Genomic DNA, 16,913 nt, shown 5'->3' with positions numbered 1-16,913 from the left:
GCATGAAAAAAACAAAGTAATAATTGAATAAAATATAGGAAAATATGTTGTGATCTTGCAGGCAGAAGAGAATGAAACAGGGGACAAGGAGAGACTGAAAGTTTAAAAGAAATGAGCCCGGGAAATGGTGGCTCATGGCTGTAATCCCAGCACTTTGGGAGGCCGAGGTGGGGGAATCACTTGAGGTTAGGAGTTCAAGACCAGCCTGGACAACCTGGTGAAACCCCGTCTCTACTAAAAATACAAAAAAATTAGTCAGGCATGGTGGCATGCGCCTTTAATCTGGAGGCTAAGGCAGGAGAATCACTTGAACCTGGAAGGTAGAGGTTGCAGTGAGCCAAGATCATGCCACTGCACTCCAACCTGGGCAACAGAGCAAGACTCCATCTCTAATAATAATAATAATAAAAGAAATGAAATGATGGAGCAATGCCTCAAGGTAGTAGAAAGGGATGGGTTCAAGGATCATGGCTAGAGAGGCTGGAGAGCAAATTAAAGAAGGGAGAGGAGGTGAAAACATGGGGATTTGGAGATGGAAGAGACATTTCTGAGGGAAGTTGTGATCTTTTCTATAAAGTGGAAGATAAGATTTCATGCTGAGACTCTCGGGGAGAAGTGGCTGAGGAAGGTAGAACCCCATTTCTTGAATTCTTGGCTTCTGGTGTTAGTATGTGAAAGAATCAAATTACTATTGGACTACATTCTGATAAGCAAGATGCATGAAATCCAAGCAAATATTTTTGCATATTACCTTGTAGAGGTAATAATGAGAAGGCTTTAATAAGAGCACAGCAGGTGATGTAAACGAAGGACTAGTCAATGAATTTGCAGAATTCTTGCCCCTCCAGAAAGCCCTCTGCATTAGCCTTTGGACTCAACACTTAGAAGGTTTCGACATATCAGGAACCCAAGGGTGCATAGGATTCTGCTCCTTGTCACATTATGCCCATTTGAGAACAAGAGGACCATTGTGGAGCTGATGAGTCTTTGCCTGTCCTGAGGTGGCTTTAGCTGAGATTTGGGAAAGGCTGGGTCCCTCCCTTGCCTGTGTTGAAAGCTTCTGCCATATATGGAATGTAATTGCAGTTGAAGTTCTTTTTATTTATACTCGTGCCAGGCACAGTGTGGTTGTAACTAGGATATAAATAAGACATTGAATAACTTTGGTCTTAATGTGCACAGAAGTCTGTCTTTAAAACGACTGCCCAAACAGGAGATTCTTTGGAAAATAAATATCCTTACTCTATGAATTTTAAATAGCTGAAGCATGCAGAGTTCTTTCTTCCCCTGCCCCCCAAAAAAAGCCTTAGGGAAAAAATCAATATTAAAACCTCATCCTTACTGTCTAATTACTCAGTATTGAAATAAAGGTAGACAGAGATTCCATTCATTTTGGAAAAGTAAAGCCATACCTTGGGGGAAAAAATACCACAGAACGCTAGGGCTGGAATGTAAACCATTAAAAAATTTGGCAACAACGATTCCATATTAAAATGCTATGAATAGAAAGGGCTGAACTTACAAATATTAAGCCTACTAAATCGTTTATTTTAATTTATACCAGGAAATTATAGGGAAAGAATCCGCTCCTTGAGTCCTGGAATACAGCTTAAAATTATTTGGAATGAAGAGAGGAGAATACAGTGCCATAAAAACCACCAGTTAGAAACTTCAGTTTCAAGTGTGTCTTCAAGGTTCTCATGTGAATTAACTCAGAAATCATTTAACTTTAAGCTTTAACACTTTTCCTTTCTCAGGATTTGTAGGTCCCTCACCCTGATACCAATTAACTTTACAATGACCCCCTCCTGCCCAGTGTGCCTTGGAATTATCAGTGAATGGGAAAGAGAAGGAGAAAGAGAGGGACAGAAGAGAGAACCAGGCAAGGACAATATAGGCAGGTGTGGGGAGAGATCGACAAGAAAGGAAAAAGCTGAGAGGGAGAAGAGAGGAGGAACTTGAGAAGAAGGCCCTCTGTGGTTATCATGTGAGCCTTTCTAGGGTTTTCTTAGGCTCCTGTGGGTCTCCAAACCAATTATAATGATATCCAACAAATTGCAAAATTTTGGTACAATGCCTCTGCCCCAGGAAGCATTTGTTCGTTTTGGGTGTTCCATCTGAGTCAATGTCCAGCACAGTACCTTACACTCAACAGGTCCTCCATGCTGTCTGTGGCATGAGGTGACACTTTGTTCATTGGTGACACAGTTTTTGCTGACCCTAGACCAGTGACTCTCCAAGCACTAAGCCAGCAGCCACATCAGAATCCCACCTGAAGGAGATCACCTTTGACCCCTCCACCTTACACAGTTGGTTTAAACCTGACCTTTCTGGATCAAAGTCACCGACAATTGTTGATTCGTGCTTGTGGAGTTGCTGCTGCAAAGTCAGATGCTTGTCCTTGGTGGTCAGAAAGTTCTGCTCCAGCAGTTCAAGGTGTCCCTGCAGTTTCTCCAGGACCTGCAGCAGTAAAGTCACTGGAATCACTCACATGCAAGTCTGTGTGTGTAATTGTTCTCCCAAAAACACAAAGCAGCCGTACCCTACAGTAGTGTCAAAATGAAGCTGCCATCCTTCTCCCAGCAGCATGAATTTTTTTGTCTCAGAGTCTGACATCTAAACTACAGACAAACCCGAGGGTCATCTCAACATTCACAAACCCTCACAGCATATAGCTCAAAAATACAATTACTTCTGATTTCTCTCTCAGAACCCACTCAGAAGCCTCTGGCCTTCCTTAGTGGGACATTCATAATCCTGTATATTTGCAGAATGGTTTTTAGCTTACAAAGCATTTTTCCATTCCTCATCTTATTTAATCAATGCATCAATGTTGTAAATGTGGTAAAGAATATTTTATTATCCCAGTTTTACAAAGGAGGAAATTGGAGCTCTAGCAATATGTCTGAGGGCACACGGATCTTAAAAAGGAACTGGAGATACATGGCCTGGGTTTCAGTCTGTGGGGAGTTGCAGGATGAGATGGGGAAGGAACAGCAGGAAGATTTAGCCAAAGCTGTAAATGGGTCTCCAGACATCACCACGTGCAGCCTCAGGCAGATGAATGTTTAAACTCCGGGGGTTAGGGGCATGTTGAAGATGTATGGAGGCTTCGGTCCCACATCCCCAGTCACTAAACATTCCCTGAGCACTGCCTATGTCTGGCCCTGGGCTAGAAGTGTGAGATTAAAAAATTGCATCAGGCACAGTTCCTGGTCTCAGAGATGTTGTTCCATTGAGAAAAGAGACTGTGGTTTAGAGTACTTAGCCAAAGGCTGGGCACAGTGGCTCATGCCTATAATCCCAGCACTTTGGGAGGCTGAGGTGGGCAGATCACTTTAGGTCAGTAGTTCAGACCAGCCTGACCAACATGGTGAAACCCCATCTCTATTAAAAATACAAAAATTATCCAGGCATGGTGGTGCGTGCCTGTAATCCCAGCTACCCGGGAGGTTGCGGCAGGAAAATCACTTAAGCCCAGGAGGCAGAGGTTGCAGTGAGCCGAGATTGCGCCACTGCACTCCAGCCTGGGCAACAGAGCAAGACTGTCTCTCAATCTGTCTCTCTCTCTCTCTATTTTATAGATAGATAGATAGATAGATAGATAGATAGATAGATAGATAGATAGATAGATAGATAGATGATAGATAATATATAATAAATATATAATATATATACACACCAAAGCCAGAACTCTATATCTATATATAGATATAGAGGGAGACTTTTGCCAAGGCCCAGTGGAAGGAGTGCAACTTAAATCTCTGGAGGGCCTGGACCAGGCAGTATCCATGAAATAGAGAGGAAGGGATGAACTGGGGAGAGGTTGCCCAGGACAGAAACATAGCTCGGTGAGGTTATAGGATCACACACAACTGGGTTCAAGTTCAGACTCTGTCACTTACTCATTGTATGATTTTAGTAAACTTGAACTCTCTAAGCTTCAGTTTCTACATCCGTAAAATTAAGGTAATAGTCCTTGCCTCATATTATAAAAACTAAATGAGATCATGCATTGTGCCCAGGACTATAGTACATACTTGACAGATTATTAATTCTTCTTCTTATTTTTTTTTACTTAAGATGGAGTCTCTCGCTCTGTCACCCAGGCTGGAGTACAGTGTTGCAATCTTGGCTCACTGTAACCTCTGCCTCCCAGGTTCAAGCAATTCTCCTGCCTCAGCCTCCCAAGTAGCTGAGATTACAGGCACGCACCACCATGCCTGGCTAATTTTTGTATTTTTAGTAGAAATGGGGTTTCACCATGTTGGGCCAGGCTGGTCCCAAACTTCTGACCTCAGGTGATCCACCTGCCTTGGCCTCCCAAACTGCTGGGATTACAGGCATAAGCCACCACTCCCAGCCAATTCTTATTAATATTAAAAATGAATAAACAAGAGTTTGGAAACATATTGGCTAAAGGGTGTATAAAAAACAGCAGGTGTGGCAGATGTTTTCCATTTCTCCCCAGGTTCATCCTCTGTCTTTCCCTGTGCTGACCTTTAATGGACTGCACCACAGGCTCCCCTGGGCTCTGGCTTTGGTTGGTTTTAGTCAATGGAAGGCAACAGCAGGAGAGAGGTGTTGGAGGATGAGATGGGCGTCTTTTCTTCCTCCCTGTGCCGTCATGGAGTTGACTCTGTCCCTCCACCAAAGCCACAGGGCTTGTCAGCTAGTCCCACAGTGACAGCTGCTCTCTTTAGGCTCCAGGACCTGCTTTTCCTGTGCTCCTTCACGTCAAAGGGGAGCTCCCCACCGGCCCTTCCAGGAGATGCTTTTCCATCCCTTACTGGTTTCTCTTAGCCTTGCCCACACTGTTGTAAAATAATGCCTTTGTTAAACTCTCCTCGGTTGCACCATTTAAGTAACCATCTGGTCCCCGCCAGAACACTGACACTGTAAATATCACAGACAATGCTTGAGTTTCTAAGCTTGGGAAGTGAGAAGAATGTGGTAGACCCGACTAAACTGAGGAATTTGGAAAGGCTAACAGGCTCGAAGATACCGATGTTGGACAAGGTAGAGTTTGCATTGAGGGTGCGATATCCGAAGTGAGGATAGACACAAACATTTGGAACTATAGATGAGAAGTCAGGACGAGTAATTTAGGAACTGGAAGCCTGAAAATGGCAGCTGAGGCCCTAAGGGGGAATTAGGTGTTCAAGGGAAAGAGGGTAATGAGAAAAGAGATAAAAGCTAATCATGAATTATAATTCATGATCTTGGAATTTAAATTGTGTTATGTTGCAGAAGATAGGGCACAATTTTCTCGGCAGTAATGTGCCTCACTGAATTCTCATAACAACTCGGAAAGGGAAGACATGCTGTAACATGTCTACAGTTGTGTAACCAATAAGTAGGGGCGCGACATCCGCTCCAAAATCCAAATGCTTTCTGCTGCATGGTGCTGCTCAGGCTGAGGCGGTTGCTTGTCGCCCTTTCTGGCTTCTTTCAAGACTGAACCACCTGGGCCGGGAAGTCCCAGACCACAGGCTGATACTGTCAGGAGCCACCTTTACTCTCCTCTCGGTCAGCAGGGATCCCCGCATACCCGATAACATCAGGAAGAAACCTCCAGGCTTCCGAAGGCTCCTGACCAAACCAGTTCTCTCTGCTTTGCTTGGCCCTTTAAAATTCTGTGTTCTTCCAATTCCTGAAATCCTAGCTTTCTGGAGGTCTTGTTTACCTGTTGTTTCTTCCGTAATCCCTGCAATCTGGCTTCCAGATCCACCACTTCATTCAAAACCAGGCTTGCCAAGGACCCTTATAACCTCTTGATTGCCAAATCCAATGCACTTCTTATTGGAGCCCACTCTCATCTCCTGCAAACCCTCTTTTCTCCTGGCTTCTTAGCCTCTGCTCCTCCCCAGCTGCCGTTTCCCTGGAGTCTCTCCTGGGCCCTCTTCACTTCTCACTCTGTGTATTTTGCCTGGCCCGTCTCATCCACTCCAGTGTTAACCCACAACTATCCCCAAATCTACATTTTTCATCCAAACAGTTCTGCAGGCCAGATCCACTGGTCTAACTGCCTACTGGACCTCTACTTAGATGTCCCAAAGGTAGCTCAAACTCAAAATGCCCCAAACTAAACTTGACATCTTGCCTCCTGCTTGCCTTCCATACCTGTTCGAAACAGGATCCTCTACTTTTATTCCTGACCTTGGTTACCCAAGCCAGATATCTGGAGCTCATCCAAGCCTCTTCCCTTGCTCTATTCAGCCCTTTCCATCTGCCACCATTTCCCTAAACCCCCAGATTTGTCCCCATCTCCATCCTCATTGCCAGTTTTGGTTCAGGTCCTCCTGACTTGTTACCTGAATTCTGGCTTCCTAACCAATCTCTCTGCCTTTAGCCTTGCCCCCATGGTGCTTCCCATTTGTCAGCTTGAAAACCTTCAATGCAGCTGGGCGCAGTGGCTCAAGCCTGTAATCCTAGCACTTTGGGAGACCGAGGCAGTGGGAGACTGAGGCAGGTGGATCACCCTGAAGCCAGCAGTTCAAGACCAGCCCAGCCAACATGGTGAAACCCCATCTCTACTAAAAATACAAAAATTAGCCAGGCATGGTGGCGCACACCTGTAACCCCAGCTACTTGGGAGCCTGAGGCAGGAGAATCACTTGAACTTGGGGAGTGGAGGTTGCAGTGAGCTGAGATCACGCCACTGCACTCTAGCGTGGGTGACAGAATGAGACCCTGTCTCAAAAACAAACAAACGAACAAACAAAAAATCTTCAACGCTGCCCAATTACTCAGCCTCAGGCATGGCTTAAAGGCCTTCATAATGTAACCCTGTCCACCTGTTCCATCTCCTCCCCCACGCCTGTGTCATCACATGCTCCCCAGTGCCGTATGATAAATCACAGTGCCCACAGCTCCTCACGCTGGCAGCGCTTCCTCACCCCTGTGCCACTGCACCTGCTGTTTCCTTTTTCTAGAATACTCCTTGATCTCCTTCTGCCAAGCTCATCCCTATTCCTCCTGCAACACCCAGCTCAGAAGTGACTTCCAGGAAGCCTTCCAAATGTCCCCTCACTGGCAAAGGTGAGCCTCTTCCAGGCTGCCATTAGCATTCTCTGTAACATTTCTCCAGCTGCATTTTAGCTGCCTGTTTAACAGTCCACTGTTCCTAAGAGACTATAAGCCACTTGAAAAATGAATTGTTTATTCATCTTGAATTCCTAGTGCCTGGTACAGGGTCTGGGACATACAAAGTGCCTGATAAATGTTTGTTGAATGAATGATTTAATTAACATGATGAATGAGAAAATAATCAACTTTGTCTTTTACCATTTGGATCCCCTGGTTTTTGTCCATGCTGCTGGGTTTCTGAAGCACAGCCCTCCCTAAACCTTGCTTGTGCCTACATCAGAACTTCTGACCTTATCCCTTGTTGATAAGCTGATGGCCTCAACTACATCTTCAACGTCAGCATATTTCTGGTTCTCCCAGCTTTACCTTTCACCCCATTGCTCCACCCCACTTCCCATGATCCTGGCACTGACAACAAGAGTGATGTGGTGATGACGTAAATTAATGGTTTGATTAAATGCAGCAACTAGCGAGGATGTGAAAGTAAAAGATTTTGACCTGAAAAACATTGCTTCAAGGTTGATTTTATGAGTATTCAAAGTCATATTTAATTTCCAGGCAATGGCAGTTTTTATAACCTGAATCCACCAGTACCCATCAACTGTGGACAGGCCCACCCTTTATAACTGATTACAGGTTCTCCTCTTGAAACTCCCGTGGTGTCAGATTAATTATGAGTAACTGGCAAGGAGTAACAGCCATAAGTAATAGATCCCCTGAGAAGGAAAGAGGGCTAAATAGAGAGAGAAACAGAATTCTAAGCTCTTTTAGCCCCCATAAACAAAGATGGTTTAATCTTTAGCAAAATATTTCCACTCCCACCACTGTAGAGAAAACATGGCACTATAAAGTTATTTGTCTTTATCCAAGCCAAATTCTCTAATCAAGATTTTTAAAACAGGATAAAATTCATTACCAGCTTCTTGTCTTGCAAATGATAAGGAGAGTCCTGTTTTATTCTTTTGGAAAATTCTTGTACCTGCAGTGAAAAAATTACAGTCTCTCATTAATGGCATGGTGTCTCATATATGAATTTGGTTACTGATATTGTTTATAACAAGCTTTAAAAGTGTTACTTTAGTCTTCAGTTGATCAGTCTGTTCTTTTAACTTCTGACACATCTGTCTCCCTTGGGATATCTTTTGAAATATGTAAGAAGAACTTGAGGAAGTGCCTTTCTGAGAGGTTGGTGACAACTTAGAGAGACTTGCCTCAGATTCTATTCCTATATAAGAAAGAATACATTTGGGCTACCATTCATCTCAGCTTATCACAGTTTTATTAAGAACTGAAAACAGGAAGTTGTTGCAGTCACCACAACTTACTATTTTAAAAAATATTTTTTTTCAAAATATATGTCTAGGCCAGGCACAATGGCTCACATCTGTAATCCCAGCACTTTGGGAGGCCAAAGCAGGGGGATCACTTGAAGCCAGGAGTTCAAGACCACCCTTGGCAATAAAGTGAGACCCCAACTCTACAAAAAAAAAAAATTATCTAGGTGTGGTGGCATGCACCTGTAATCCCAGCTACTTGGGAGGATGAGGTGGGAGGATCATTTGAGCCCAAGAGGTTGAGGCTGCAATGAGCCAAGATTGTGCTGCTGCACTCCAGCCTGGGTGACAAAGTGAGACCCTGTCTCAAAAAGACAAAAACAAAACACATATGTATACATGTATATACACACACATATGTATATATATATAAGCACACACATATGTATACATATATATATATAGCTCTCTCTCAAAGAAGTTTTAAAACATTAGTACCTGTGAGAAGTTCTTGGTGGATATGTACTGTGGGCTCCATCTGCACAATTAAAGGGTAAGAAAACATTACTGTCAATATTGATCAATGACACCACTATTCAGAATGACCCAACATGTTCTGTCATCATAGAGGCAGCCCAGGTTTGTAGTGAAGAGCTGGGACCATGATGCCAAGGTTGAATTCCACTCTGACACTTACTTGCTGGGCAACCCAAGTAGTTGTCTCATCACTTATAAGCCTGCAATTCCTTGGCAGGAAAATGAGGATATTAAGTGAACCTACCTCAGGTGGTTATTATGAGGATGAAATGTTAAATATCTACCATAGTATCAGGCAGGTGGTAAGCATTTAACAATACATGTTATTTGTTATCACCATTGTGTTTGATGCTAGTATGTGAAATGCTGAACTGTTTCTCCTAAAACTAGACCATAAGCTTCATAAGGGTAGGGACCATTGCTAGTCTTGTCACCAGCTCTGTTGCTGGTCCTCTCACTAACACAAAACACATGGTAGCCACACTCTAGAGAATAACAGAGGATGTATTAAGTTCCAAACTGCGTCAAGACAGTGATGGTTTTCTGCCCATCACAGGCTAATTGAACAGTTTAAATTCCAGAGTGATTCACCTTGGGGGGTCTTCCCTTTGTTGCCAACAGATAAAGCTCAGAAATATGCTAGTGCCAGACAGTTGGTCAAAATAGATATGGTCTTTCTAGATATCCCAACTGTATGATGGATATGAAACCTGCAGGGTCCAATTCTCCAATCTGAATTGACAGGACTGGAAAAAATCAGATACCTGACCTTGAACCCGCATACCAGAGGGAGATGAGACTGATATCCATCTGCTCCTGCTAACCACGGGGCACTGAGAACTGGACACAACGAGGATGTTCTCCTGCAAGCAGAACAAGGAACCCCGACACTTCCCAATACCACGGGGGGTGCAGGTTTCTGTCAGACTTAGAGAGCATCCCAGTCATGGCCAGGTGGGCTCAGGTTTGGATGCTCAAACTCCCCAGAGCATTCAGTTGAAAGAGAGGAGAGCTGAAGCATGAAAATGGAAATGGAAATTTAAAAAAGAAAAGAGAAAAATCACTTCCAAGATTAGGTTATAGAAAAAAAGAGAGAAAGAATGGAAATGGAAACAGGCAGTGTAGTTCAGTCCAGGACACTTTCATATAAGGCTCAAAAGACAGATCATGCACTGTAGGAAAAGTGCCAGAGAACTAAAATGTTTATTTTGATTGTTAATATGGATTTACCTTACTATTGGGCCTCAATAATCAATGAGATCCGGAGCCTCAGCATGTTGGGAAGTTGGTGGGGGAGTGTGAGAAGATGGGATAAGGGAAAGGGGGAAATAGCATAAATTAAGCATTAACAAAGTTTTGTACCAAATGATTACCAAGATAACAAGCTTGAAATCCATTACTAATGATCTTAATTCCATTCAACTTAGCATTAAGAACTAAGGGCATAATGTACATAAGACAGGAGGCCCAGCCTCTGGGGGAAGTTAGGCAATGGAAAGACAAAGATAAGGTTGCTGCCCTCCAGAGCCTTAGAATCTAGTGAAGGAAGCAGATGCTTCTGCTATTATGATCCAAAGCAGGCTGAGATACACACTCTGATGGAAGGACTAAACAAACAAGTGTGGAAAAGATTGTGACGTGGGAGACCTGAAAAGTTATGTGGCCCAAGGGGCAACTGAAGGAGGCCATGAAAACAAGCAGGTCTTTGGTAAGTCAAGATGGGATGTGCCATGCAAGGCAGGAGCTCAGAGAGCTCAGGGCCTGGGAAGAGGTTCTGGACCAGCCAGGCAACTGCAGATGACTCCTGAAGGGGGGCAGCTAAGTTTAAGTGAGGAGAGCCAAATTCTGGCTTGTGGAATTTGGATTCTATTCTCTTATATGTGTTTGTCAACGTGGCCCCTGATGCTTCTCGTGAGGACCCTGAGAGTCTGAGTGGCCACGTCACTCAGCCAGGGTGACCCAGGGTGCTGAATGAAACCTTGGAACCAGAACCAAGCTCTATTCGCCCTCCAAAAACCCACACTGAAAGAGATGAGCAGTGATCCCAATTAATGTATTTACAGGAGACCGTTTCATTTACCTGGATTTGTTGTGAAGGTTCAGTGATTTCCCCTTTCTGCTCTTGATGTTGTTTTTCAACACAGTTTGACTCAGGCGTGGTTTCTAAAATATCTTGCACAACAGCGGGTTTCTCTCTCAACTTAGAAGAAAAGCTGGCTTGTTTAGCTATTGCAAGTGGTTTATTAATTATGTTATTTTTAGGATTTTTCACTTCGGGAGCAATCTTAGAGAAATCAGGGAGCTGGTAATGAACTTGACCTTGGCCATATTTGAACCTGTTGCCCAAACTTGCTTTTTCAGTATGCTGTTTCTGGGGTGCTTGCCCTTGATAACTGTTTTGTTTATCACCTGGACCCTTGATTTGAGTTAGAATATTTACATTTTCTTGATGGCTGCTATCTCCAGCAGCCACTGTCTCTTCTAAATCAGAGGTATTTTCTTCTGTCATGGTGGGAGAACCAGGCTTATTGCTGTTTTCACCATCCCTTTTGGGGTTGAGTTGGTCAGTGAGTTCTGGGGTTTGTTCTTTGGGCCAAGAATTCTTATTACAACATGAAATAATACTTTTAATAATAGCTTCCTCTTCAAAACTGTCGGCATTTGAGATCTCTGGGAGGGTTTCACAATCAATGCCTTGACCTCGTAAGAATGGCTCTTTGGAAAGATGATGAAGTAAAATATCAGAAATGCTTGACTTAGAAGCATCTTCTTCATTTGCTGGAATACAAAGAGCTGCAGTGCATTGTTTCTCTTTCTCATCTTTATGGTTGGCAGCATTTTCAGTAATTTTACCCAGGGGCATGGTCATAGCTGTATTTCCACAAGTTTCGTTATGCATAGCCTTCTCTTGAGGGTCATCTGCTATGAAAATAATTTGACTTGAGACTTCAAAGGCATCATTTTTTGAGGTAAAACTGTAATCATTGCATATCTTAATCTGAGAGAGGTTCTCATCATAAGGCAAATCCTCCTGCTTATAAGTCGTGTCTTCTGAAAAGTCAGCCTCATCCATGTGTGTGCGGCCCGATCTCTCTTGTCCTCTGCCGCCTGAGCTGGCTGCTGTCGATTGTAACAATAGCTCTGGTTCTCACTGACTGTCTTCACTGTGTGCTATTCTGTGTGAAATAAGAACAGCCTCATTGTTAAATATATTGGAATAATGTATACAACTATGCCAGAACAAAGTGGATGTTTTTTAATTAGAAAAATTCAGTTACAAACAGGAAGGCAGAAAGCTCAGCCACAAGCTGACCCATCCTCAATCCACACTATCTTAACACAATCAGTAGTATCAAAGCAAGGAATGGGGAAAAAAAAGGAGAGTGTTACATTTTTCATCTATTAAATTTTGAGAGAGACATGAGTCTACAGTTAATGGCCAAATATTTATCAACCTCCATTAGGAGATACTATTTGGAGTTTATTCTCCCAAAGTAGGAACTTGGGATGCAAGTAAAGGATTGATTTTTTTTTTTAACTACCAGAGCCACGCCTTGTCCATGTGTCACTGACAGTCCTCTAAGCCGTATGGCGCTGGAAGCCGGCCTAGCTCACATGTAACACCCATCTTCTCCATTCTGGTGCTTTTTCACCTGTCCCTCCAGACCTTCTGGTCCCCTTCTGACTTTCCCTTGCATGTCTGAGAAGGGCAGAGAAGGACTTCGAGAAATATGACCAAAGGGTCAGGCGTGGTGCCACACACCTGTAATCCCAGCACTTTGGGAGGCCGAGGCAAGCAGATCACCTGAGGTCAGGAGTTCAAGACCAGCTTGGCCACCATGACAAAACCCCGTCTGTACTAAAAATACAAAAAATTAGTTGGGTGTAGTGGCGCACATCTGTAGTCCCAGCGACTCGGGAGGCTGAGGCAGGAGAATCGCTTGAACCTGGGAGGCAGAGGTTGCAGTGAGCCAAGATCAAGCCACTGCACTCCAGCCTGGGTGACAGAGAGAGACTCCGTCTCAAAAAAAAAGAAAAAAGAAAAAAAAAAAGAAATGTGACCAAGGGACAAATAGGCTTTCAAACACCTAGAGGCCAGTCTGCAGCCAAATGTCCCTTGTCTAATTTGGACTCAGGCAGGAACCTAGTCAGAAAGGCTGCCTTCCCTGAACCCCTGCCAGCCACCACAGCCCACGCAGCAGTCTGGTGGTCCCAGAGTCTTTGGGGATATTCCTGAAAATGGCTGGAGTAAAACCAGCTGCCATTTGGTATGAGTCCTATTTTCTCTTCTTTAAACAAAATTCAAAGCACCCATTCAGATATCTCTTCCTGATTTGTGAACTTTTGGGATAATTCCTCAGAAATGTAAAATTATCTCAAGTTTTAGGTGGAGTAACTGTGGTTCCCTCTTCCCTGGGGTACCAGCCCAGGGTGACCACAGCCACTGGCAGCCTCCCTTGCCCATACGATGATTAGGTTGGGTGAGCAGATCTCTGAGGTTCTCTCTCCAACCAAATTTTTAGGAGTCTATAAACTGGTGATTTATTAGGTAACCTCAAAAGCTAAAATCATATGTTTGACCAAAATAAAATTTTTTTGAACTAAGTCGTCCAAGAAAAAAAGGAGTACAAACTAAATGTGGTGGAAACATCTGCGAGACATTGTACAAAAATCTTCATTTATAGACACATGCCAATGTTAGAGAATCCAAATTAAACAGATGCTCTGTTTAGACAGGTGGAGAGAAAGGAGAATATTACTGCAGGATTATTTTAAATCATTTAAAGAGGGTAATATTTAGTATAAAGTGAGGCACATCTTCGTGAAAAGAATTACAGGCTACTCTAACCCAAGCTGAAGAACAAAGGAAAACGCTTCCCAAGAAAGTGAAAGGCACAGTGGGAAAGCAGGAGCAGAGAGGCATGGATGTGAATTCTCTGGCTTCTCTACTTTCTAGCTGTGTGTCATCTGGCAAGTTATTTAACTCTTGTGAGTCTCGGTTGGTTGCCTTTTCTGAGAAATAGGACTAGCAATACCTGAGATAAGGCACGTAAAGTACTCGGCATAGGGCTTGGCACAGAGTGAGAATTCCATACATTGTTGTTGAAAAATGAAAACACAAAACCAGTCTCAGTATTGGAATACTGAAGAATGCCCAGGTCCAGGGGTGAGGCACTCCTTCCTTATCTGTGGGGATATTTAAAGGATAAAGGAAGGAATTGCATATGTAAAACATATGCTCGGCCAAGCAAGGTGGCTCATGCCTGTAATCCCAGCACTTTGGATGGCTGAGGGAGGTGGATCACAAGGTCAAGAGATCGAGACCAGCCTGGCCAACATGGCAAAATGCTGTCTCTACTAAAAATACAAAAAATTAGCTGGGCGTGGTGGCGCACACCTGTAGTCCCAGATACTCAGGCTGAGGCAGGAGAATCACTTGAACCCAGGAGGTAGAGGTTGCAGTGAGCCAAGATCACACCACTGCACTCCAGCCTGGCAACAGAGTGAGACTCTATCTCAAAAAAAAGGACATAATCTCTACAAGAACGTTAAGACAATTTTAAAATTCAACCTGTAAATAAATATATTTGAAGGTAAAAAAAAAAATCAGGCCGGGTGAGGTGGCTCACGCCTGTAATCCCAGCACTTTGGGAGGCCGAGGCAGGTGGATCACTTGAGCTCAGTAGTTCGAGACCAGCCTGGTCAACATGGCGAAACCCATTTCTACTAAAAATACAAAAATTAGTTGGGCATGGTGGTGCACCCCTATAGTCCCAGCTACTCAGGAGGCTGAGGCAGGAGAATCACTTGAACCTGGGAGGCAGAGGTTGCAGTGAGCCGAGATCATGCCACTGCACTCCAGCCTGGGCGATAGCAAGACTCTGTCTCAAAAATATAAATAAATGAATAAATAAATAAATAAATAAATAAATAAATAAATAAATAAATAAATCACTAAGCAATTTTAAACAAAATTTTGTCTAATTTTTTAGAACAAAAAAAAAAACAAAGAGAGTATCTTTTTTTTTTTGAGACAAGGTCTCACTCTATCACCCAGGCTGGAGTGCAGTGACACCACCATGGCTCACTGCAGCCTCAACCTCCCAGGCTCAATTGATCTTCCTCCCTTAGCCTCCTGAGCAACTGGGACTACAGGCGCACACCACCACACCTGATTAATTTTTAATTGTTTTTTGTAGAGATGGAGTTTCACCATGTTGTTTGGGACGGTCTTGAACTCCTGGGCTCAAGTAATCCACCTGCCTCAGCCTCCCAAAGTGCTGGGATTACAGGCACGAGCCGCTGTGCCCAGCCTGAGAGTATGTTTAAATGCCTACAGAGAGAATGGAAGAAGAAAACAAATTCTAGTTTTGCAAGACTTTTGATGACCCAAGCAACAGCCCCAAAGTTATCCTCATGCTTTCTTTACATTTTCAGGAGCTCATTGCCAAACTCCATAGCTTTCTTGTATAGAAAGGAAAGATACTTTGTTGGCCAAATTCCCACTTTTAAAGTATAATTCCACTAAAACTGATACAATTTGAATTTTGCTCTGGCTCTTAAGAAAAAGAAAACAAGGCCAGGTGCAGTGGTTCATGCCTGTAATCTCAGCACTTTGGGAGGCCAAAACAGAAGGATTGCTTGAGGACAGGAGTTTGAGAACAGCTTGGGCAACAAAGCAAGACCCTGTCTCTATAAAAAAAAAAAAAAATTAAAAATTAGCCAGGAGTGGTGGTACGTGCCTGTAGTCCCAGCAACTTGGGAGGCTGAGATGGAGGATCAATTGAGCCCAGGAGGTCAAGGCTACAGTGAGCAGAGATCACACCACTGCATTCCAGCCTGGGTGACAGAGCAAGACCCTGTCTCTCTCTGTCTCTCTCTCTCACACACACACACACACACACGCGCGCGCACGCGCACAGAGAGAGAGAGAGAGAAAGGAAAAGAAAAAGAGTGAGACACCATCAAGATAAACCAGAAGCCTGAGGAACACTCTCGTTACATACATGAAAATAGCTTCTGTTGTTATTATTATTTGTGTGTGTGCATGCAAAATATCAAGAGGATTTTTCTGGAAAAGGACAGTCCATACCCTTAGCATTGTAATGAGCTTGTTTCAGATAGCTTGAGGAACTAGAGCATCTTCCCATGTCAACACTTGAAATCCAAAGGCACACCCAAAGAGGTTCCGGTCAGAATCCAACAGAACCTTTCTGTAGAATCCAATTTGATTTTCTGAAGTCAGGTGACTACATTTGGGGCCACGCCTGCTTATGCAGCTATCCTGACCATTATGTGCTCAGCAATACCTCACAAGTCACTCTGAGATGAACACTTTGAGCAAACAGGGCCAGGACATCACAGTGACCCAGGCTGTGAAAACAACTTCAGGCCAGTCCCTGAGCAGGAATGAACAACAAGGTGGTCACCATGCTGACAGCTATTCCCTGTGTGATTTACTTTATCATGAAGTCTAAATTTGATGCTGAAGTGCTAGCCTAAGCTCACTAACCTGCCAACTTAGAGGAGAAGGTAACCATGGCTAGGATGACTGGGAATCTGATGGACTCAATTAAGAATTTCTACAGATGGGAAAACCAAAACTCCTTACTGGCAAGAAGCCAAAGGTGGTCTGCAAATTGTGGTAGGTGACAATTCTTCTATTTACTAAGCCCATTTTGTGATAACACAGTTTTCCATATTGACAGAATTGTTTTAATCACCAAAGGAAAACCGTGGGGCCATGTTCCTGTGACAATCTCTTTATCTCATTCCCAACACCCTCTGTTCTGTGTTTAAACCTCTACAAACCAGGCAAACTGGGGACGATGTGTAGGACCCAGACATGGAGGAGAAAGCAGGCATTGTTTCTATTCACCCTGCTCTGCCCTTCCACTAAAGTACCAGTTAGCACAACCACATAACACTCACAAGTCCTACACTTCTAAGATCAGCCCTACTGACTTTGTCATGGTAAGAGTTGGCTGTTGGAGGCAATGATTCAACAACCCG

At 43.6% G+C, this 16,913-nt stretch overlaps 2 protein-coding genes across 2 annotated transcripts in view; one reads left to right on the top strand and one right to left on the bottom strand.

Moving 5' to 3' along the window:
• AKNAD1 (AKNA domain containing 1) overlaps nucleotides 1–16,148 on the bottom strand; it is a 40,732-nt gene extending 24,584 nt beyond the window's left edge. Inside the window, exons 1-6 of the mRNA XM_026448560.2 lie at nucleotides 15,994–16,148; nucleotides 10,981–12,076; nucleotides 8,862–8,901; nucleotides 8,166–8,314; nucleotides 8,006–8,068; nucleotides 2,327–2,460 (exon numbers count right to left, since the gene is read on the bottom strand). Of these exons, the coding sequence (XP_026304345.1) occupies nucleotides 2,327–2,460; nucleotides 8,006–8,068; nucleotides 8,166–8,314; nucleotides 8,862–8,901; nucleotides 10,981–11,973 (1,379 nt within the window). The 5' untranslated portion in view covers nucleotides 11,974–12,076; nucleotides 15,994–16,148. The remainder of the gene's footprint in view (nucleotides 1–2,326; nucleotides 2,461–8,005; nucleotides 8,069–8,165; nucleotides 8,315–8,861; nucleotides 8,902–10,980; nucleotides 12,077–15,993) is intronic.
• The window catches only part of GPSM2 (G protein signaling modulator 2), an 80,245-nt gene continuing 73,813 nt past the window's right edge, over nucleotides 10,482–16,913 (top strand). Inside the window, exon 1 of the mRNA XM_023196234.1 lies at nucleotides 10,482–10,608. The gene's annotated coding sequence lies outside the window, so the exon portion shown is untranslated. The remainder of the gene's footprint in view (nucleotides 10,609–16,913) is intronic.

Source organism: Piliocolobus tephrosceles, chromosome 1 (genome assembly GCF_002776525.5).
Source record: "Piliocolobus tephrosceles isolate RC106 chromosome 1, ASM277652v3, whole genome shotgun sequence".
In the NCBI taxonomy this organism is placed as follows: Eukaryota; Metazoa; Chordata; class Mammalia; order Primates; family Cercopithecidae; genus Piliocolobus; species Piliocolobus tephrosceles.
Note: the sequence above shows the minus strand (reverse complement) of the source record. Positions and strands in the feature narration are given on the sequence as shown.